The 22,404-nt window shown below is 40.2% G+C and overlaps 1 protein-coding gene across 2 annotated transcripts; it reads left to right on the top strand.

Moving 5' to 3' along the window:
• The first annotated feature begins 1,438 nt into the window (after positions 1–1,438).
• cep78 (centrosomal protein 78) lies at positions 1,439–21,408 on the top strand. 2 transcript variants are annotated; one of them, XM_015972945.3, is made up of 15 exons: positions 1,439–1,567; positions 6,694–6,962; positions 7,053–7,228; positions 7,462–7,534; positions 7,624–7,727; positions 7,863–8,037; positions 8,122–8,235; positions 9,429–9,493; positions 9,646–9,748; positions 14,246–14,360; positions 15,748–15,952; positions 16,042–16,119; positions 16,254–16,435; positions 18,843–19,005; positions 20,340–21,408. In XM_015972945.3, exons 2-15 carry the CDS (start codon positions 6,701–6,703, stop codon positions 20,928–20,930), a joined length of 2,406 nt encoding a protein of 801 aa, XP_015828431.3. In that variant the 5' UTR covers positions 1,439–1,567; positions 6,694–6,700; the 3' UTR covers positions 20,931–21,408. The 2 variants fall into 2 exon arrangements, with proteins under 2 accessions (XP_015828431.3, XP_015828430.3); XM_015972944.3 differs by having other exon boundaries at positions 1,521–1,724.
• Positions 21,409–22,404: the final 996 nt, after the last annotated feature.

The following is a 22,404-nucleotide window of genomic DNA, read 5'->3' as shown; positions in this document are numbered from 1 at the left end:
ATATTTCCCCCCTTTCTTTCTCTCTTTCTCTACTTATTTATTTCAATTTTTTTTCATTCACCATTTGAAATCAAGATTTTCCTATAAACAGAAAAAAATAAAGAAACATTCTCATCAATCTGCCCTTAATGGCAGTAAAATGTCATTTCCATTTTTTTTTACATGATAATAGAATATTTTGTCATTACAGGCTATTTGAATTTCTAAGTTGTGTTGGGATCTTAAATCCCAAGCCCTACTCATCACTATACTTCCCTTCCCACCAAATGGTTCCCGAGCACAGCTGTGTCTGCAGCTCACCGCTCCCCAGGGGATGGGTCAAATGCGGAGAACAAATTTTGCACACACATCAGTGTGTGTGACAACTAATGGGACTTTAACTTTAACTCTATTCGTTCTTCCTTCTTCCATCTCAGGAACGTTGCTAAGCTGAGTCCCATTCTGTCCTGCTCTGAACTTGAGACAGTTCTCCACACCTTCATCTCCTCACGCTTAGACTACTGTAACTCTCTTTTCACGTGTCTGAGCAGAACCTCCCTGAACCGTCTACAGGTGGTTCAGAATGCCTGTGCTCGGCTTCTGACCAAGTCCTCCAAACACACCCACATCACCCCGCTTCTCCTCCAGCTTCACTGGCTGCCGGTCAACTTCAGGGTTCATTTCAAGATCCTGGTTCTGGTCTATAGAGCCTTACATGGACAAGCACCATCTTATATTGGTGATCTTCTTAGTCCCTACACCCCCAGCAGGTCCCTGAGGTCCAGTGATCAAAGCCTACTAGTTGTGCAGCACCAGGCTAAAGACCAAAGGTGACAGATCATCTGCTGCTGTGGCCCCCAGACTCAGGAACTCTTTCCCCCTGAGCCTGAGATCAGTGGACTCAGTGGTCTCCTTTAAAAAGGAGCTGAAGACTCACTCGTTCAAGCTGGCTTTGGTGTGACCTTCTTCACCACTCTCTCTTTATTCTGCTCTCCCCATCTATTCCACCTTCCTCAGGATCCACTGATTTCCCTCTTTCCTGTTCACTTTCTTAACATTTTTTGATCACAATTGCCTATTTTTGCTCATTTTAAATATATTTTAAAACATTTTCTAAATGCTTTTGTATATTTTTACATTTTTGTTTTTGTGAAGCGCCTCGTGATTTTTATCTTGAGAGGCACTATAGAAATGATACTTTCTTCTTCTTCTACTGCTTTGGCTTTACATATTGTACTCTATTCTATTCTATTTAATGCTAAAATAAACAATAAAGTCACGTAGGGTATGACACAAATAAACAGGTTAAGTTCAGTTTATTTCCTTGTTTTGAAAGATGAAATCAGCTTTTTCTTTGGAAATATTAAAAAAGCTGTCGTTCTTAGATTGACCAGTAGGTGGCAGCAGCGCTCTAGCTGGAGAACAAAGAAGAAAAAATGTGGGCGCGGATTTCTCGACGCAACAGCGCCACTTTTGAGCGTTCTTTAATGATTGTCAACAACAACAGACGACAGCAGCTCTCAGAAAATCGGTCTATAAAGCGGAGTCAGAGGACAATGTCACTACATTAGGTCCCGAAGTTACACGCGTGAGAATATTTTCTCTTGTTTTGTCTCGGTTGAATGTTAATTCAGCTACGAGGGTGACTGAAGGAGTTGTCAGCACCTTACTGCCAGCGGTTGCTAGGAGCTGAGCTTAGCTAGCTAACAACGGTCTCAGCTGTCTTCATCTGTTATTATTGGACAGTAAGTCGAACGTACATTTTTAAAGGGCAAATATAAAAACGCAGCTTATTTGTATTTCCAGGATTGTTGGTGAGTTAAACCGAAGGCTTGTTTGTTGAGGACATACGTTTCATACATTTGCTAACCGAGGTCTTCAGTTTTGTATTTAAGATATTTTTGTTTGTTTGTTTGTTTATTAAGATCCCCATTAGCCACTGTTAAAACAGTTGCTTGTCTTCCTGGGGTCATAACATCATCCAAAAAAATACATTATTCATGCATCAACACTGGGCTCACAAACAAACAATCCATTTCACTATACAATATAAATTGTGGGATGACCTTCCAAGCACTACCAGAACAGCAGCTTCCTTTTCAATTTTCAAGAAACTCCTGAAGACCCTGCTCTTCAGAGAGCATCTTCTTAACTAGCACCCTCCCTGCACCCGTCCCCCCTCTACTGTCCACTCCTTGTTCCCTACTCTCCATGACTGATGTCAAGTTGTTGTTGTTATTGTTGTTGTTAGCCTCAAGGGCAACATGCCGATTATCACTTGTAAGTCGCTTTGGACAAAAGCGTCTACTAAATACATAAACATAAATCTCCACTATAAGAGCACACCACATTCCACCCAATACAACACCAAAATAACATACATATCACGTGACATAAAACGCAAATTACTCCACACATACTGGACAACAAAACAAAATTAATTAAACATAAAACTCATCTTCCTCAAACTCATGTAAAAAGGGTATAAATAAATATCCGCAACCTCCTACAAAAATCACTCCTTTGTAGCTGACCCATCAAGAATTGTGGTAAACTATTCCATTCCACCATAGCTCTATACAATACTGACCTATGAAGAAAATTAGTTCGACTAACTGGCAACAAAAAGCCGCCATCAGCTTGACGCGTAGCATGTTGGTGAACATCTCTAAACAAAGTCAACTGATTTTAAAAAAAATGTCTGGTGTGCGTGTATTTATAACATTCCTAATAAATTTTATAAGTAAGTACTTAATTCTACTTCTTACACCAGTCCATGCTAGAGCAGTATGCATGTCCTCACAACTCCTTCTAAAAGAACAATTTAAGACTAATCTAGCAGCCTTATTTTGTGCGACCTGTAACTTATTTAAATTCGCTTCCATAGTAGCAGCCCAAATTACTGCACAATAGTCCAAGTGACACAAAACAAGAGCTTCAACTAATACTTTTCTACTTAAATATGGAATACATTTTCTACCATTTCTCACCATTGCAATGCTCTTTCCCATTTTAATTAAAATCTGTTTCACTTGACTATTCCAACTTAGCGTTTCATCAGTTGTTAAACCCAGTAACCTAACTTCTCTAATCTGCTCAATTGGCATTTCCCTTATGCATAAATTCCATACCGGTTCTCTCAACAAATGAGCTGATCCCATCACCATACATTTAGTCTTCTCCACATTAATAGCTAACTTATTTTCATTAATCCACCCTTCTACTAAACTCAGTTCCTTTTCCAAAATAGAATTTAATTCCTCCAGATTCCTTTCAGTTACATATAAAGTCAAATCATCCGCATATAATACAATCGTGGCACATAACATAAATGGAAGGTCATTAGTAAAAATTGAAAATAACAATGTTCCAAGACAACTTCCCTGCGGAACCCCACATAAAAGATTCTTCCTTCGAGAATAACTGCCATTAAACAATACCATAAACCCCATTCCAGTTAAGTAACTTTCCACCCATTTAATAGCTGATTCATGAAAACCATATAACCCTAATTTCATCAGTAATAGATTATGATCCACTAGATCAAATGCCTCACTCGTATCCAATAATACCATCCCAGTTCGTTTTCTAATATCCATATTAGTCATCCAATCGTTAGTCATCTGTGCTAGTGCCGTTGTTGTTGAGTACCCCTTTTTATATGCATGCTGAAATGTAGAATCCAACTCATTATCCTCGAAATATAGAGTTATTTGATCAAAAACCAGTTTTCAATGAATTTCCCTAAAATTGGTAAAATACTCACCGGCCTACTATTTTTCTCAGAAAAATGCTCATTATATTTTGGAAGAGGAACCATTTTTGCCATTTTCCATTTTTGTGGACATTTACATTCTTCCAAACTCAAATTAATAATGTGAGACACCGGAATTGCAATCTCATCCACCACTAACTGCAATAACTTTACATCCAATTCAGTACCAGCAGGCCTCACCTTCATTTTCTGTATACACTTCTTCACCATATCAACTGTCACTAATTTAAATGAAAAAGAACATGATTTACTACCCATTATTTTGCCTTTAATATTTTTTCCAGTCAAATCCCCTCCTAACCCTACTTTCATATCATCTTGTAATTTTCGCACCTTATTATTGAAATAATCACTTTAATGATTTGCTCTATCAACAGGTTTACTCAAAAATGAATCGCCAACTTCCAGATATGTCGGGAATAACTTTGGTTTCCTACCCGTAACCTCATTTAACGTATTCCATAGTTTCTTTCTTTCTTCTTTTACATTCACAAACTTGTTCTTGTAATACACCTTCTTTTTCATTCTATTCAGTTTTGCAACATAATTCCTTAACTCGTGTACCTTTCCCATACTACGTCATCCCCCGATGTGATTGCTTCTGCCTTAATAACATCCCTTTTCCTTATATATTCTTTTAATTCACCATCTAACCAAGGTGATACCACATTCCTTATTGTCATTTTTCTTAACGGTGCATGTTTATTTATGATTGGCATCATCAATTTTGTAATGATTTAAATTACATGTTATTTAATAAGCCATAAGGCGTAGGATTCCATAGGAAATATGAAATCAACCTTACGGATCTGTGAGGTTATTTTTAAACCAGAAGATTGGAACTTTTTAATGCAGGGATTAGATAACAGCTTCATATTCACTCAAGAGACAACAGAAGAGAGAGAGTCAAGTTTAAAGATTTATTAAAACAAATTAAACTAGACTAACTTTAACACTAAATGTATGGTGTAACTAAGGTGAATGAGACGGAGAATGGTGTAGTGTGGAATGTTGCTCAGAACCAGCAAATCCGAAGAAGCGATTAGTTCTGATGGGAACTGAAGGTGATGTCTTTGCGTTAAGCTTTGATTTGGAGATTCATAAACACATTCAACGCCATTTGTCGGTCTACATACCCTGAGCGGAAGTTCCTATCTAGATCAGGAGGTGTAAAGGTCCAGCTTGACCTTTATGGAGCCGGAGCCTGTAGAAGCAGCCACGGCAGCCGACCACCCGTCTTGAGATACTTCCGGATCACAACAATTTGCTGGCATCTAGCGAGACCCTGGCTTGGGTCGTGATGGTTCAGCTTTTATTCTGAAAGGAACCGTTGCAGCAGGTGGAACAGCAACAGATTTTATCCAGCTTGTCGTTGGTTCTTTCGGCTGAAGAGGAAAGTTACGGATTGGCCACTCCGACAACTTCTCTAGAACGCTTTGAACTGGCGTTAAAGATGACGTGGGCATAGTTTTATACTTCGGATGTTTTGGTTTATGGTCGAATGAAAAGATGACAGATTTACCAAGCACCACCAAAACCACGCCTCCGGCAGATCTGGCAGATTCTGATTGGATCAGTAAAACAATGTGTCATGTCTTAACGCTACGTGAGATCAGTCCTAGTGGAAACATTTAAGTCATATTACTTATTATATTCTATAGGATTATAATAAAGTAATTAATATTTTGATTTCACAGATTGGTCACATCTTATTATTGACTAACACTTTGTTTGATTAGCTTTATTAAAATAAAGTTCTTTGAATTATTAAAAGGAGAGAGTCCTTTCTTCTGTTGAGCTGAAAAGAAGCAGTTTAGAGCAAATGCATGAGACCTTGAGGCCATATCTCATGCAGACTAGTTCTGTGTCAGAGGAGAGGGGGAAACGGTCATTTCATTCTGTTACATTTTTGTAAAACTCTAATGCTTCATCCGTATCTTTGCACCCTAGTACCTGTGCCCAATCAACTTTTCTGACATCATCATAAAAGCTACATTCATTAAAATCCCTAAAAACCCGTTTAATAATTATTTTCTGTCCAGATTTAGGAACTTTAGTTCTTCTATTAATCATAATTAAATTATGATCAATACAGCCCGCCCCTACTGACATCGCCTTAGAGCACAGTGATTTTGCATGAGTAAAAAGTAAATCTATACATGAAACTGTTTTCACCGCTGCTACAATTCTTGTTGGTTTTGTTACCACTTGTGCCAAGTTGCATGCATCCGTAATAGAACATAACTTATTTTTTAAAGAACAATTCTTCAAACTCCAATCAACATTGAGGTCACCCAATAAATAAATCTCATTATTTGAGTCACATACTTTATCCAACATATTACAGATCCTTTCTAGACATACTATTGGGGCATTTGGTGGCCTATAACAAGCACATAACAACATTGGTTTAATGTGTGGCAACCGCACCTCCAACCACAATGCTTCCACCCCTATACAGCCACCTGGTTCTAACAGGTATTTGATCTTTAACATAAAATGCCACCCCTCCCCCATATATATTTCTATCCTGTCTGTATAGTACATATCCACTTGAATACAATAAAGAGTTATCAACACTTGCATCCAAATGTGTCTCAGACAAAGCCAGAATGTGTAAATTACAACTCTTAATAATTCTCATAACCGCTTGGATCTTATTTCTCAGACTACAAATGTTCAAGTGACCTATATTTAATCCTTTATCTGAGTATTGTCTTGTTATTTTATGCAGATATTGTGAGACGCGTCCATCTTTTCCAATAATGTGTGGTTATGCAGTTATTCCTGGAAAAACTTGAAAATACTGCAGTTAAACTGTCTTATTAATAACCAAAGCTCTTATGACATAGGTTGTTTTTTTTTAAAGAAAAGGTGTGTTGTATTTTGATATTTTTATTCAAATTAAGAGCCATTATGTCCCAATTCATTCCAACTAGGTAAAAGATGGTCCAAGACCGTGCTCAGATTCGACACCAGGGTGCCCATGACTTCATGGCGTACTATGAATTTGCCTGTGCCAGACAGGATTCAGTTCCTCTCCCCGCTGTTAAGATGAATCTTGACAAACAGATGCTGGACTTTAATGGAGACCGGCTCAAATTAACGGACTGGCCACCTGTTCTCCACTCTATATCCATCAACAAGCACCTACGCCACATTGCAATAAGCAGCACGTACCAAGGTGGTCCAACTTCAAGAGAAGCAGGTAAGGAATAATTATCTGAATTGTAAGCTTTACTGAAATGAACGCATGATGAATAAAATCAGAATCTTTAATGACAGCTGTCCATTTCAGATAAAAGGTACTATAAATCTACCTTCAAGAGGAGGATCCCACCCATTCGTTCCAAGGAAATGACATTTAAGCTGTGCAAGGCTTTGAGAGAGTGTCTGACCGTCTCTCCCAGTCTCAAGACCCTGCAGCTGATTGGACTCCCGCTGAGAGAAAGGGACCTCATCAGTTTAACAAAAGTAAAAACACACAGGCTACATAATTCCACACTTGCTTCCTTAACTGTGCATTTTGAGAAGGTGTGAGTACTAAAGGCTGGAGGTAATTCTGTCAGATGTCTCAAAAAAAAAAAGATTTTTGACTTGCATCTTGTGATTTTAAGAAAAGTCTTTGTGAAAACATAAATGTTTTTTTTTTAAATGTGTTTATTGAAAGTAAAAGGAAGAGACAAAGAAAGTGTGTCCTGTTCCAGGGTTTATCAATAAGCACAGCACTGGAAAACCTGTCTCTGGCAAACTGTCCCATTTCTGATGAAGGCTTGGAGGGTTTGTATTAAATATAAATATCATTTCACAAAGTTTTTCTATAAATGAATTTGTTGTTTTTCTAACTTTTCCTCCCCTAATTCATTCAGTCATTTGCCAGAGTGTTAAGTATTCTACCAACATCAGGACGATAGATTTTACAGGATGCAGTCTTACATGGAGAGGGGCGGAGCATATGGCCCAAATCATTAAGGTTTAATATTTCATTTCTTGACACAATTAGGTTAAATATAATTTGTGTATATATGTTGTAGACATAAAAACTCTAATCAAAATGTACATTCACTCAAAAAAAGCCCATCTTTGCACACATTCCTTTTGTTTTTAGCACCAGGGAATGCAGAGACACGGTACCGCTTGGGCTGAGTCACTGAGATACCGACTACCCCATTTTGATCGAATGGGAGGTCTCCGCCGTGTCACCCTAAACTCCAACACTTTGATCGGGGATCGAGGAGCAGCTGCTCTTGCACATGAGCTGGCTGAGGACCTCTGGGTTAAAGGTTAGTGAAAAAATAAAATAAAAAGGAAAAAGAGGGCTTGTTTTGTTTAGTTTTTGCTCAGAATTTCTCTTTTTTTTGGGACAGCGGTGGATCTGCAGAGCTGCGGTTTGTCCAGCCAAGGAGCTCGTCGTTTGCTGGAAGCCTTGAAAACAAATTCTTCTCTGTGTGTGCTGGATATACGTAGTAATCCTTTAGTTGGTGAGACTGCATCTGTTTTATTCCAAAGAACACAATCTGTGAGTTTACTATTCGCACATCTAAGTGCTGTTACAAATGGGTTGAATCAAGCAGTTTAGTGGCTGAACAAACTTAAAGGGACATTATGGAGGTTTGACAGCCAAAACATGTATAGAAATAATAAATGTCTTCTTCATACATTCTCCTGCAATGCCCTGGTCCTGTAGAATGAGCCCTGGCATTTTTACTGTGATTGCCTGTTTTTCTGTAAAATCACAGAAAAAGAGAGATGCTCGGGTCGAGCAGGCTGCTTCATGCGCGTTCACGCTCAGGCATAGCCCGTAGCATTTGCTATCCGTAGCTTTAGCTGCAGAGAGAGAGGCAGTGCCACTTTGTCGCTGTTCCTAACGCCTAGTGACAAAGCTAGCTACATTTCTGAGGACCCTTAGCTACTTTCTGTAGAACTTTCTTCTAGATATTTCCTGCAAATTAGCAACAAAATAGCCATTTTCACTCCGAACCGTTCTTTGGTTTGACGTTGTTTCAGCTGTCATCAAGGATATAAAAGTTACAGATACTGTGAATGTTACTAGAGTGTAGCTCACCTTGTAAGATGTTTGACTCTCATGCAGAAAACCCGGGTTTGATTCTGGGTGTGAACATAGTTTATTAAGAGTTTCTTTTTTACATTAATGGTATATTTTTTACAGTAAGATGCCCAAATTTTTATTTGAGACTCGCCGAACGGCATTGAATTCACAGATAAAAAAGATGTGGGTTCAACTTTCATTTTGGAACAATTTTTCAAGCAAGGCAAGGGAATGATCTGAGCATGCAGGAGGACTGACCCATCATAAACCTTTGTCGGCTGTGCTGAAGAGAAAGCTACAGAACCAAATTATTTAATTAATTAGCTGCGTGTTCTCCTGTCCTCTGTCCTCCGGGCCACCCACACACACACACACACGGGACTGTTTCAGCTGTTATTTTCATTAAGGAGTGTGCACGTACAGCATGCGCGCCTCGTGCACGAGCCTACTATTGAAGCTGCCGTTATGCTTTTGGCCTGAGGGGGCAATCACGAGCATAAAAATTCAAATGTCCGTAAAGTCCCTTTAAAGAATAAATTTTATTCAGATTTAGAAAAATGCAGCAATAGATGTGTAGAATAAAAAGTACTATTAATGTAATTTTACTGAAATGTCTCTTTACAGACAAGGGTCTCATTAAAACGGTGATAGAAAAAGTTCTAATGAATGCAGAAGGGCAGTCACTAGAGGTGAGTTTGCCGGTGGTGATACTTTCACCAAACCGTGTCCCAACAAACAGAAACGTCCATTTTAAACAAACTAGTTTTGCATTTCCAGTATGTTTAATTTTTTTGTCAGTTCTACCCAACATGTTTCATGTTGTTCTCCTGCTGTGCTGCAGTACCACTGGATCAAGCCAAAGGCCGCAGAGCCACAAAGGGTACTGGGTCCAAAAAGGCGAGCCATCCCCAACCCAGCAAAAGGAAAATCTTCTTTAAAGACTGGTATGTGTGTATTCTGTTTTTGTTGTGCTTTTTGTCAGACAACCCATTTTAGATATTATTGGTGGTGATTTAGAAAACTAAACAGTAATTCCCTGATGTTCTTTTACCAAAAGTAGGAAAGTGATCCTCTAATCCAAGTTTAAAGTAACACTAAACAGTTTCCTGCTTCCCCCTCCTGGTTTTAAATGGAATTACAAGTGTGATAAACAGCCTTGCTGCAGTTTGCTGTAGCTAGCGCTAACAATGAGCTAACACTAACATGAGCCAGCTGATGCTAAACACACCACGAATTTAAAAGATCCACACTGTTGGACAAAAATATTAGGGCTGCAGCTATCGAATATTTTTGTAATCGAGTACTCAATCGAATATTTTATCGATTAATCGAGTACTCTAATAAATTACCCTTTTGCGTTTGTAAACCATTATATCAAATAGCATGTTATAAAATATGAAAGACCTCTTAAAATGAGTAATAGCCAGTTATTCTTCAAGTTTTATTCAAAAGTAGTTTTCAAAACTTCAGCACTTCAACTTTACAGTAAACAAATGCGAGCGGCTGCGGCCCAAACACCACCAGAACCGCTCACGGCGCATGCGCAAACATGGCTCGCCAGCTATTTCCCTATTAACACACGTCCGTTTTAATTTCTACACTTTTTTTCTCACACTAACAAGGATTGTCGAAAGCATGTTTGCCGTGGTTATGTCCAATTATACTGATCGCAAAACATTTATTTACTTTCTTTCGTTTTCCTCCGCCACTCATAAATACCCGTGTCCTCCTGCAGCAATCCCGAGGGACAACAAATATCAATAACAACACAGTAAAAAGTCCGACATGTTGTAAAAACTGCTATTTTTAGCACATTTTAAGACTGACGTGTTGCTACCAGATGTACGGTGTGAGCTGAAACTGAGTGCTACAAATGAAAAAGTTGCACAGCGTCTGCAGAATATATATAGAAATACAGGCTAAAATGCATTATCTTGTAGAGCACATATGTCAGAGTCAAGGCCCGCGGGCCAGATGCGGCCCGCGGAGCATTTTTATGTGGCCCGCGGGATAAATATAAAAAATATATTAAAACTGGCTCGCTGGCCGATTTTACCGCAAAGACTTCAACTCCCATGATGCTTTGCGGCGTCAGCGCGGAGGTGACGCGCCCCCTCCTTTGTGTTTTTTCCAGCCCGAGGCAGTCAGGGGTAGTTGGGTGTCTGCAGCTCCGCTGTCTCGGACAAGCTACACTCCTCTCACTCAGCACCGAGTTCACTCAGCTGTTTTCTGACGTTGAAGCCCAGAAATGGAGATTCTAGCCGCTCAGTAATGTGTTCACGACTGAAAAAGAAAGTTTTCCAACTAACGTCCAGACAGAGCTGATATAACTCCAGCGAGCAGCCACACGCTCAAACCAGCACGGCTCTGTGGTTGCTGTCGTGTTTCCTCCCCGACACACAACAACGTGGTCAAGCTGCTCAGACATGTTCATCAGCACAAACCTATGTGAGCACCTGTTGTCATCTAATGTTGTCATTATTATGATGAAGGTGAACAAAACAACAGGAGTCTCCTCCTCAGCTCAGATCAACCCCATGATGCAGGTATCTGGCTGGAACAGGTGAGCATCACAGTAAACCAGTGGAGCAAACTGAGCTTTAAATGTGTTGATTTGATGCTCTTTTTCTGCTCCAAAACATGAAAGTTAACAGGTGAGATGTTGCATTTTCATTTAAGATAAAATGATATTTTTATTTTGTTGTTGGCCCGTGAGAAAAGATTTAACCTGTAGTAAACAGGAAGTGGAAAGGCTGCAGATAGATGAATAGAATAGAAAATCCCTTTATTGTTCCTCAGTGGGGAAAGCTAGACGTTACAGCAGCGATGACACTTATTACAGGAGAAAAAAGGAGAATAAAAAATAAGAAAAATGAATAAACAAGAAAACATAAATCCTGAATAGATTTTAAAAATGCTGATTATACCACAAGTAATGAATACCACTGATGCCTTTTATTTAAAACTGACTTGCTCGTGTGTAATTTGGTTATTCCACATTCAGTGTTAATGCAGAAATATGTTTGTTTCCAAATTTAAAGGTTCAAAATTGCATATATGTTGATAAAGAAAATGTGCAAATTTACCGTCACTTTTTCAAAAATATTAAGTTTGGCCCTCGACTCCGTCCCAGAGTTTCATTTCGGCCCCGTGTGAGTTTGAGTTTGACACCCCTGTTGTAGAGGCTCTGAGTCCGCTTGCAGTAGTGACATTTACATGTGGATGTTTCCTGGTCAGGCTGCAGCATGGAGGAATATGGTGTTGTTGTAGGCTAAATCCATTGTACAGTATTTATACTGGACTACGTTTTCCGCCTTACGACGTGAAAAATGGTCCCACAACTTTGACATTTTCTGTCTTTTTCGCACTCCACCGGGGTCCACGTTGTCCACCATGGCTTAAGAGAAAGTTAAGTTATATTCGCTACTCACGTGTGCATTCAGTGCAGTATGTATGTGCGTCACTTATTTCGGTCCGTGTGAAACATGACCCCGGGTGATTGCAAAGCCATTAATTAATTAAACATGAATTAAACGAAGCTTCGAGGCAGAGGATTTGACTCGAGGATTTTTTGTACTCGAATTATTCGAGGTACTCGAGGAATCGTTTCAGCCCTAAAAAAGTATTACTTACAAGTCCAGTAGCAACAAAGCCGGGTCATCATCAGTCCATGATTTCATAGCCTAATTTATCTTCTTCAAATGACTGTAGACCACGTCGATGTGCACTCTGGTTTTAGCTCTTTGCTTCACCTCCAAAGACATTCCTGTCTTACTTTAACTTCCAGGCTCCACCATGATGCCAAAAAACAGTTAAATTCTTCTTTTTCTTCTTCTTGTGCTTTTTATTGATGGTCGGCAAACTGAAAAAGCTAACGGCTAGCTTTTAAGTTAGCTGCTGGCACAGACAATAGCTAACGGTCGTTAAGCAGGTAAAGAGTGCCCCTTAGGGCACCTACCCGCTCCACAAAACGGTTAAGCGCTGTGTCTGGTCAGCAGAGGGCTGCAGAGTGATGTAGCATGTGAAGTTGTTAAAGGTTTTACGTACAGTACATAGTCACTGAACCCCCCTTTTAAGGAAGTGTTTAAAGGTGTGGCTGACTGAAAACCATGTTTTTAATGTTTTTTCCTGGTTATTATTAATCACTGAGTTTTTCCATGCAGGCTGAACATAATAGTCTCCTGCATTAGCTTCTGATTGAAAATAGAAAGTGAAATGCTAGAATTTGAAAATCCTCTCGGATCTTTGTCGCACTGTGAATTAGCATTCATGTATTCACCGATCTTGACTCACGACGGGGAAGGCTGTTGTTGTATTTTTAACGTCCGAGAATCAACAGAGAATATCTCGGTTAGTTAAAGCTAACAGTTAACATTAGCAACATCGCCACACAGCAGAAGCTCCTCCAGGCTTGTGTTATTTGTGGAGATGAAACGTCAGCGTTGCAAGTCGGTGGTAGCGCTGCGTTGCTGTTATCCAATCCGGCGCGAGGTGACCAAATATCAGGAAATAAGACTCCAAAACCTGCCGTCTGAAGCTCAGATGTGAAGTGGTTAACTTTACACACACACACACACACACACACACACACACACACACAGAGAGACACATACACACACACAGAGACACACACATACACACACACACACACACACACACACACACACACACACACACACACACAGAGAGACACATACACACACACAGAGACACACACATACACACACACAGACACACACACACACACACACACACACACACACACACACACACACAGAGACGCACACACACAGAGACACACACGCACATACACACACAGACACACACACATACACACACACACACAGACAGACAGACACACACACACACACAACTTTTTCTGGCTGCATTTTTAAGCCATAATCCGCTCATTTGTCTGTAGACGAGGGGTAAATATTAGGCGTCACTAAGTTCTTTTTTCCTTACAAAAAGAAAATCTGGCAGAAATGAGGACACTGACATGTTTAGCAGTTGCATCTTTCCCATAAATAGAGTTAGCATAATTATTCAGTTAGTTCTTGTGTCCTGATGGAAACTCGTAGTTTCTAAAACTGCTTAGAAAAGGAGTTTACTTTGTGATCTACGGTATTGTAAATTCTCAGAAATGTCTGTACAAACACTCTCCTATGCAGAATTTCTTTGAATTGCTTTCACATATCAACTTTTATGTCTTGCCCATAATCTACCTTTTTGATGTCTTATCTTTTTTAGCTCCAAGTAATCTCAAGACTTGCCTGAGTTCATTCTGTGATATTTTTTAATCTTCCGACAAAGAGTTCATTAGTTTACTTGATCTTTAGTTGTTAAAGCAGTCTGGAAAATTCACTTTTATGATTTCACAATGAAAATAAAACCATATATTTACTTGTAAATATGACGACATTGTCCTCTTTCTGGTGCAGCTGCTGTTAAAGGACCGTCTGGAGGACGGACTTCAGGTGTCACTCAAACAAAGAAGTCTTATTCCCGCTGTTCCTATGTGCCGTGGCGTGCTGCTGCCCGAGCTGGACGCCAGAGGTGAGGACGCTTGAAGCAAGTAGAACTCATTGGAAGTTGTGTTTTTGACAGGTGGAAAGAGTACTACAATTTCCTACTTAATTATGTGTACCAATACTTTGATAATTTTTTACTCAAGTAAATGGTAAAATGGTAAATGGCCTGTATTTGATATAGCGCCTTCTAGAGTCTTGGAACCCCACAAGGCGCTTTACAACACAATCAGTCATTCACCCATTCACACACTGGTGGGGATGAGCTACGATGTAGCCACAGCTGCCCTGGGACGCACTGACAGAGGCGAGGCTGCCGAGCACTGGCGTCACCGGTCCCTCCGACCACCACCACCAAGTACACCACCAAGTACAAGTAAAAAGTATTGTAAATAAAATGTACTCAAAGTAAAAGTTACTTAGTTACATTTTTGTCAGCGTAAGGATGGCTACGTCTAAGTAGTGCTAAATCACACCAGTTCACAATTCGCTCGTGTGTGCGCGCACACACACACACACACACACACACACACACACACACACACACACACACACACAGCAACATGTTAGAATCATTTGAATGACTAATTTAACTACATTGAACTGCTTTTGTAATACTTTAATTTCTTATTCTGCAGTAAAATAAAGAAACAAGCTAAATCATCACATATCTGTGGCATCAAGAAGCAACTTCTGAGTTCAAACACAGGGATGGAGCACAATGTTTACACCTGAACAGCATCAGGATGTTTTAACTCACAGAGAGAGGCCTGCAGGTCTTCTGTTTTACGAGCACAACGCTGATAATCCGCTTGTTATGAGCGCTAAACGTTATTTTGCTGCTGCCGTGCGGAGCGGTAGGGAAACACATTTCAAACACGGAACCGAGTCCGGCTACCAGACCGAGCAGAATTCTGATGACGTCACACCGGTGCGCGAAGGTGCGGGTTCCAAACCACAGGAGAGGAGGGAGAGAGGAGGTAAACAGCGAGTGGATCACAGGGACTGAACTGATGTTTTGGAGCAGAAGTGTGGTAAAAATGGCTGTTTGTCCTCATTATCAAGTGTACCCCCCCCCCCCCCCCCCCCACACGGTTTAGACGCGCCGCTCATGCAGGCGTCTCTTTCTGTTCCGACGCTGCTACACGTAATATTTTTAATTCATTAAGCCTACAATTTATTTTTACTCAGTAACAGAAATGATTTAAAATGTAGCGAATTACAATTCTTTTTTAAAAACGTACTCAAGTAAAAGTAAAAGTACAGATTTTAAAAATGACTTAAAAAGTATAAATATACAAAAAAGCTACTCAGTTACAGTAACGTGAGTAAATGTAATTCATTACTTTCCACCTCTGGTTTTTGATCAGAGAGACTTAAATACCTTCTGAATTGTTGGATGCTTTTTGTTTCAGAGGTTTGCCTCCTGAAGATGCTGTTAAAGAGCAAAGCTTTCAGGGTGCAGCTACAGTAAAAGTCACTATGGAGCCCGACTCAGAGGGAGAGGAGGAGGAGGAGAGTGATGAAAAAGATGAAGAAGTTGTGTTTGAAGTGGAGCAGAGATCGTCTTCACTAGCTCTCCAGGACAGACCCACAGGACTGCAGCTTGATCGGATCCAGGTCCGACACTTTGGGCAGGATTCTCCACAAAAATGAAAAAACAACCCAGAACTCTGCAGTTTGAGTGTTTTATTGTGTTTGTCCTGTAGATGGAGCTGAAAGAGTGTCGTCTGAGGCTGACAGAGGAACGCAGGGCTCGCCTAACAGCTGAGTCAAGACTCATGGAGGTGATTAGATAATTGAAAACTTGACTTTAGTTTGATTTGAACAGATATGACTTGAATTATAACAAGACCACAAAATTTGGAACAGTTACTTTTGCTATTTTTTCCTCAGATTAAACTGTTGTATTTATTCTTAGTACAAGTTAGAGAACGACAGACTCCTTGATGCCAACCGCTCCCTGTCAGAAGCCCTTGCAGCCGTTGGCTCTGCAGCAGCACCACCTGCTTCCAGTGCTCTGGAAGACGAAGCAGTTCTCGAAAGCATCGAAAGGTCATTTACTAAGTTCCACGCCTTCCTGGATCTCCTCAAAGATGCTGGGTGGGTATACTTAATCATTTCTTTTGATTTCTGACCAGAACTCTTCCTGTTCTGACGGCGGTCCTCGCAGATTAAAAATAAGTCCTTTCAACTTTTGGTTTCATTATCAGTCAATAGGTGTTGTGTTTACTGGTAGAGGTCACATTCTTTTTCCATGATTTAATCCAGTCACACACCCCATGTTTGTCCCTGCTGAAGCTCCCTGAGAGCTGTTTGGCTTAACAAGGATGTTCCCTCATCATGTGATACTTTCACTTTTGAAATTAAAGGGACTTTACGGACTTTTGAATTTTTATGCTCGTGACTGCCCCCTCAGGCCAAAAGCGTAAAGGCAGCTTCAGTAGTAGGCTCGTGCACGAGGCACGCATGCTGTACGTGCACACTCCTTAATGAAAATAACAGCTGAGACAGTCCCGTGTGTGTGTGTGTGTGTGGCCCAGAGGTCAGAGGACAGGAGAACGCGCAGCTAATTAACTAAATAATGTGGTTCTGTACCTTTCTCTTCAGCACAGCCGACAAAGGTTTATGATGGGTCAGTCCTCCTGCATGCTCAGATCATTCCCTTCCCTTGCTTGAAAAATTGTTCCAAAATGAAAGTTGAACCCACATCTTTCTTATCTGTGAATTCAATGCCGTTCGGCGAGTCTCAAATAAAAATTTGGGCATCTTACTGTATAAAAATATATCATTAATGTAAAAAAGAAACTCTAAATGAACTATGTTCACACCCAGAATCAAACCCAGGTCTTCTGCATGAGAGTCAGACCTCTTACAAGGTGAGCTAAAGCGCCAGTGATGTTCGTTGTATCTGTAATTTTATATCCTTGATGACAGCTGAAACAACGTTCAAAGAACATTTCGGAGTGAAAATGGCTATTTTGTTGCTAATTTGCAGGAAATATCTAGAAGAAAGTTCTACAGAAAGTAGCTAAGGGTCCTCAGAAATGTAGCTAGCTTTGTCACTAGGCGTTAGGAACAGCAACAAAGTGGCACTGCCTCTCTCTCTGCTGCTAAAGCTACGGATAGCAAATGCTACTGGCTATGCCTGAGCGTGAACGCGCATGAAGCAGCCTGCTCGACCCGAGCATCTCTCTTTTTCTGTGATTTTACAGAAAAACAGGCAATCACAGTAAAAATGCCAGGGCTCATTCTACAGGACCAGGGCATTGCAGGAGAATGTATGAAGAAGACATTTATTATTTCTGTACATGTTTTGGCTGTCACACTTCCATAATGCCCCTTTAAAGCAGCAAATATTTACATTCTTTTTTCTTCTATTCAAATTCTGGAATTCACAAGAAATTATGCTTAAAGAGTTTCTGAGTGCGGCCACTGCAGCACCTCGCCGCTCCCCACAGGGATGGGTCATATACGGAGATGTAATTTCACCAGTGTGGGATGATGACTGATGGGACTTTGTTTTTGTGTACATCCAAGGGTGTTTGTGGACAAACACTGCTTCATGCAACAATATTTGAGCTGCTTGACATCCCTAAGGTTGAAGATGAAAGAAAATAAATTCTCTCATATGTCTTTGGGTAAAACGTCTCCCACTTCCAGTAAACGGATGTTTTAAAATAATGATGCTGTTTCAGTTTCATTCTAAGTAACTAAATGAGCTCCTTGAGCTTCTGAATGTTTGGAAATCCGGTGAACAGCCAAGAGTTTATTTATAACAGGAGATTTGCTATCACAGCTGCCTCCTGTTCTGCACTTATTCATCACATCACCTTTACTTTTACTTTCTACACCAATGGCTGCCCAAAGGGCCGTACACTACATGATTAAAACACAAGCAGCAGTGTGAGAACACAGGTACCCAACATGCAGATCAGGAAAGAAGTTCAAGTCAGAAAAAATGACGGATAAAAATAAAAAAGAAATGGTTCCCGAGATTAAAACAGCCATAAAAAGGCTTACATGAGCAGGTAAAATAGAACTCAGTTCAAATTTTCAAATTTACTTGGCTGTCCAATTTAAGGGCTCCATCAAGCTGGACCCCTAGGCTTGTCACCACATCCTTTTCATAGGAAGCCAATGTATAAAGGTCAACATTGTGAGACGTATATGGATGAAATGGAACACTGTGTTTCTTGAATAGTTTTCCAAGAGGTAAAGAATAAAGGGAGAATGAAAGAGGAACGAGAACAGACCCCTGGGGCACTCCCCAGGTAAAGTCAGCTCAAGAGGATGCTAAATCACCCATCATCACACAAAAATTTGATCTTTTGCTTTTATAAATTCATTTATTTCTGTTGTATTCTTTCTTTAACTTTCTTTTTGCATTAAGCCATCAAAACCACAAATTTCTCCTCCACTCCATTTCATATGTGAACTAATATTTCACTTGTATGAATATTTTAGAGAATTCCAGCATAATTTTAACGAATTGCATCTCTTCATGCAGCCTGGGTCAGATAGCTTCCATGGCGGGCATCGATACATCAGATTTTCATCCTCTGGGAAAACCTCAGCTCTCCTCTACAATGGGACCACATTTGGCTGGTGCAGAATCACGAATCGCCCGGGAGTTCAGGGATGTTCAGGAAGAGCATTATGCTGCATCTTTGGTAAGGCTCAGGGTTCATGTTGACAAGAACATTTCATTTAGTTTTAGTCTTCTGACTGAAATAATTTTGAATAACCATGCACTGATCAGGTTTTTTGCTGCTTATCAACAATACGGACCACCAATACCCATCATGTGGATTGGCCAAGTTATAATGGCTGTGGCTGATCAGTCTGAACATCCCTAGTTGCATCCCTGAACGGGAGTGAGATAGTCACCTTTTGCTTATAAAAGTGGACCGCAGTAACCAAATTTGACCACAGGATGTCGCTCTTACTTCATTTTTACATATTGCACCTTTAAAGCCCCATTCCTGAACTTTGTGGATATATGCTCACTGTCGCCCTCTCCAGGCTTGCTGCGTAACATCACTGTCGTAAAATAATATCTCTGTCACGCATAAGATGCATGTTTACTGGCTTTTCTCCAACTTGAGTGCCCAAACAAACACATTAAGCGGCGTTTCAGCATTGAATAAAGTTTTTTAAATCAGGACTGTATTACAACGTTATGCCCGACCAAACACTAATTCTGATGAAATAATTTATTACTTACCTATCTATTAGCAGCACGGCTAGGTCAGAGTCCGTAGTACATGCTGTTGTTTTGAGAAGAGCTCTCCAGCGAGGAAAAGCAGGCCCAATATCAACTCTGGTTTTTGCTCTTGCTCTATCACGTTCCCTCTTTCTTTTCCTAGATTCCTCTGATGAGGGACTTCTAGCTTTCTTTGGCTCAAGTCTCTAAACCTCAGGTCTACCACAGACGTATATATGTAAATGCCCCATGGACTAGCGCTGCTGTAGTTGCTGGCCGCCATTTTAGATGCATCTCCATTCACCCCCAGTGCATTAATTTCTACTAAGGAAGCTAAAAAAACACATTTTATGAAGCGTTTTCACAAAATCAGACACAAGTAGCTCACTCTGCATTGACTTTGGACTTTTCTACAGCCTCTGCTTTGGAGAGTGAGACCCATCCGTAAAGCGATACGCAGTCAGTACTTCTGACGGCAGACCGCGGGTCAAAAACTGAATAGTGCGGTAAAAAGACATGGGACCCCATAACACTATCACAGCTCCAGAAATGAACATAATAGATGATGGTATGCCACCAGAACCTTTCAATAAAACATTTTTTAAGGTGTAAAAGTTGCATAATGTGGCTTTAAGTCAAATAGAACCGAATCCAACAAACAGACAGTACTACTCAGACTTTAAGTAAACAGCTGTGTGTTTTCAGTATTTCTCATATTAAACTAATGGTTTGATGTGTTTCGACTAGTTTGAAGGTCTAGTTGTTTGGTTGTTACAACAAACCTTCGTCTTCTGTTTGTAGGTAAACAACATGGTGCCAAATCTTCCCGGTGGAGCAGCGAACACCCCGCCCTCTTGCAAATCCCCTCCTCCTCTCAGAGCATCCCTACAGAACAACAGACTTCTAGATGTGACCTTTAGTCACGCTGGAGTCGATACTAGAGACCTGGTTGTGGGCGGGGACAAGGAACCACATCAATATATAAGACCTGATATTCAGCGTGACTCGGAGTCGGAGCAAAGTTTCCATAGCAACAAGTCCTGTGATAACATTTCCTTTGGTAAAACCTTCCAGACACAACCAACCAGCCAAAGGGAGGAAACCGGCTCTCACAGGAGCAACAGTTACCATGGATACAGCCTCAGCCACACCTACAGTGGTGGCTACCAGAACAACGGGTCTCACGGCGGCTCGTCCGAGAGCCTCAGTGAGATTAGTAGTGACAAGGCAGAGTCTGTGGAGTCAGCAGGGTCAAGGAGCAGCGGGGTGAGGAGGCTGGTAATGGTCGGCCAGTCGAGGTCGGAGGGGTCAGAGAGAAGAGTCTATCCCGGGAGGGCTGCTCTGACACAGATTCCATCTGTGGGGGGTCGATCAGATCAGGAGTCCTTCTGATATGATCACCTCAGACAAGAGGTTCAGGAGTCGTCTGTGTTCCTTTTACCAACAGCTTTATTTATGTGTTTAGGATTTATTGTACAAACGTTTTAAGTTAGAGGTTTATTTTTATAATACACGAGCATTTTGTATTTTTAGGGAAAATTGAACAAATTTCCTAACCTTTTAATTGAATTCTTAGTTCATGTCTTCTTCCATGCAGATTAGTGGAGGTTTATCCAGAAGTTAATACATTATTCCTGCTGGTTTCATGTGATTTGTTATTATCAAGGCTTTTGAGACCCATACAGTTTTTTTATAAAGTTTTTTATTCTTTTACCAGTCTGTTCAAATATCAAAATTGTGTTTATTTTAAGTAAACTTCTGTGGTTTAACCACCAATAATGGTTTTGTTTGTTTGAAAGTCAAAATGTTGGATATAAACCATTTTAGTGAAGCTATTTTTTTTTAAATAAACCAGATGATGTGCCATTAACTGCCTCAATGTTTGAGCATTTGAATAGGACAAAGAATGACATTGTTCATTATTAAATACGGGAACTGGGTGAACTCTTAGCTGGTCGCCAGATTAACCAACACTTAGAAGCCAAAAGCGTAGAGGATAATCATGGAGGATAAACACGGAGAATCTCAGCATGAAACTGAACATGTCAGCTTACAAGAAGTGGTAATTGCTATTTTGATATTTTCCACAGTCATTCAAAAGGGGATGTAACTTTTCCTATTGATGGATAACAAAACCAAAAGTTAAAAGAAACAGATTTAATCTCCAACAGCAGCATCAAAACAGAAGTAAAAGTCTTACCACACCAGCATCCTTGAGGAGATCCAAGCCACCAAATCCGTTTAGAAACGAGCTTTCAGTGTTCCTGAGGACGACTTTAGAGCAGCAAAAACATTCTGCTTATTTACAGATTGGTTTGTTTTTATTTGCCTTTTCAATATTCCACGTTTTAAGGCTCACCAGGTTCTGTGACTTTAACCTTTATTTATCCTGATTAGTCGATTGAGAACTCATTCTCATTTACGAAAACGATCTGGCCTAGAGGCAGCAGCAACAGACACAGTTAGCTTTACATCAAAGAAAAACAGGTAAGATGAAAAAATACAAGACAAAAATAAGATAAAACAAATAGACATAAAGACAACCGACTGTTCTCATTTGCAATATGTTCAAGCAATCAAAACAGACTTAAAACAGTTTAAGTCATCAGAAGCACATTGATCAGAAACTATTGATTGCAATGAATTATTGAAGGAAGATAATGTTAAGTAGGTAGTGAGCTTTGGTGATTTTTGCAGCTCATTTCAGTCGCTGGAAGCAGCAAACTGGAATGAGGAGCGCCAAAAGGAGGTGCGAGCTTTGGGAATAACCATAGAGATTAAGTTACTGGAACATAAAATGCGCTGGTTGTTGGAAGTGATGAGTAATGAACGAAGATATGACGGTGTTCTACCAGTGATTGTTTTG

Source organism: Nothobranchius furzeri, chromosome 17 (genome assembly GCF_043380555.1).
Source record: "Nothobranchius furzeri strain GRZ-AD chromosome 17, NfurGRZ-RIMD1, whole genome shotgun sequence".
In the NCBI taxonomy this organism is placed as follows: Eukaryota; Metazoa; Chordata; class Actinopteri; order Cyprinodontiformes; family Nothobranchiidae; genus Nothobranchius; species Nothobranchius furzeri.
Note: the sequence above shows the minus strand (reverse complement) of the source record. Positions and strands in the feature narration are given on the sequence as shown.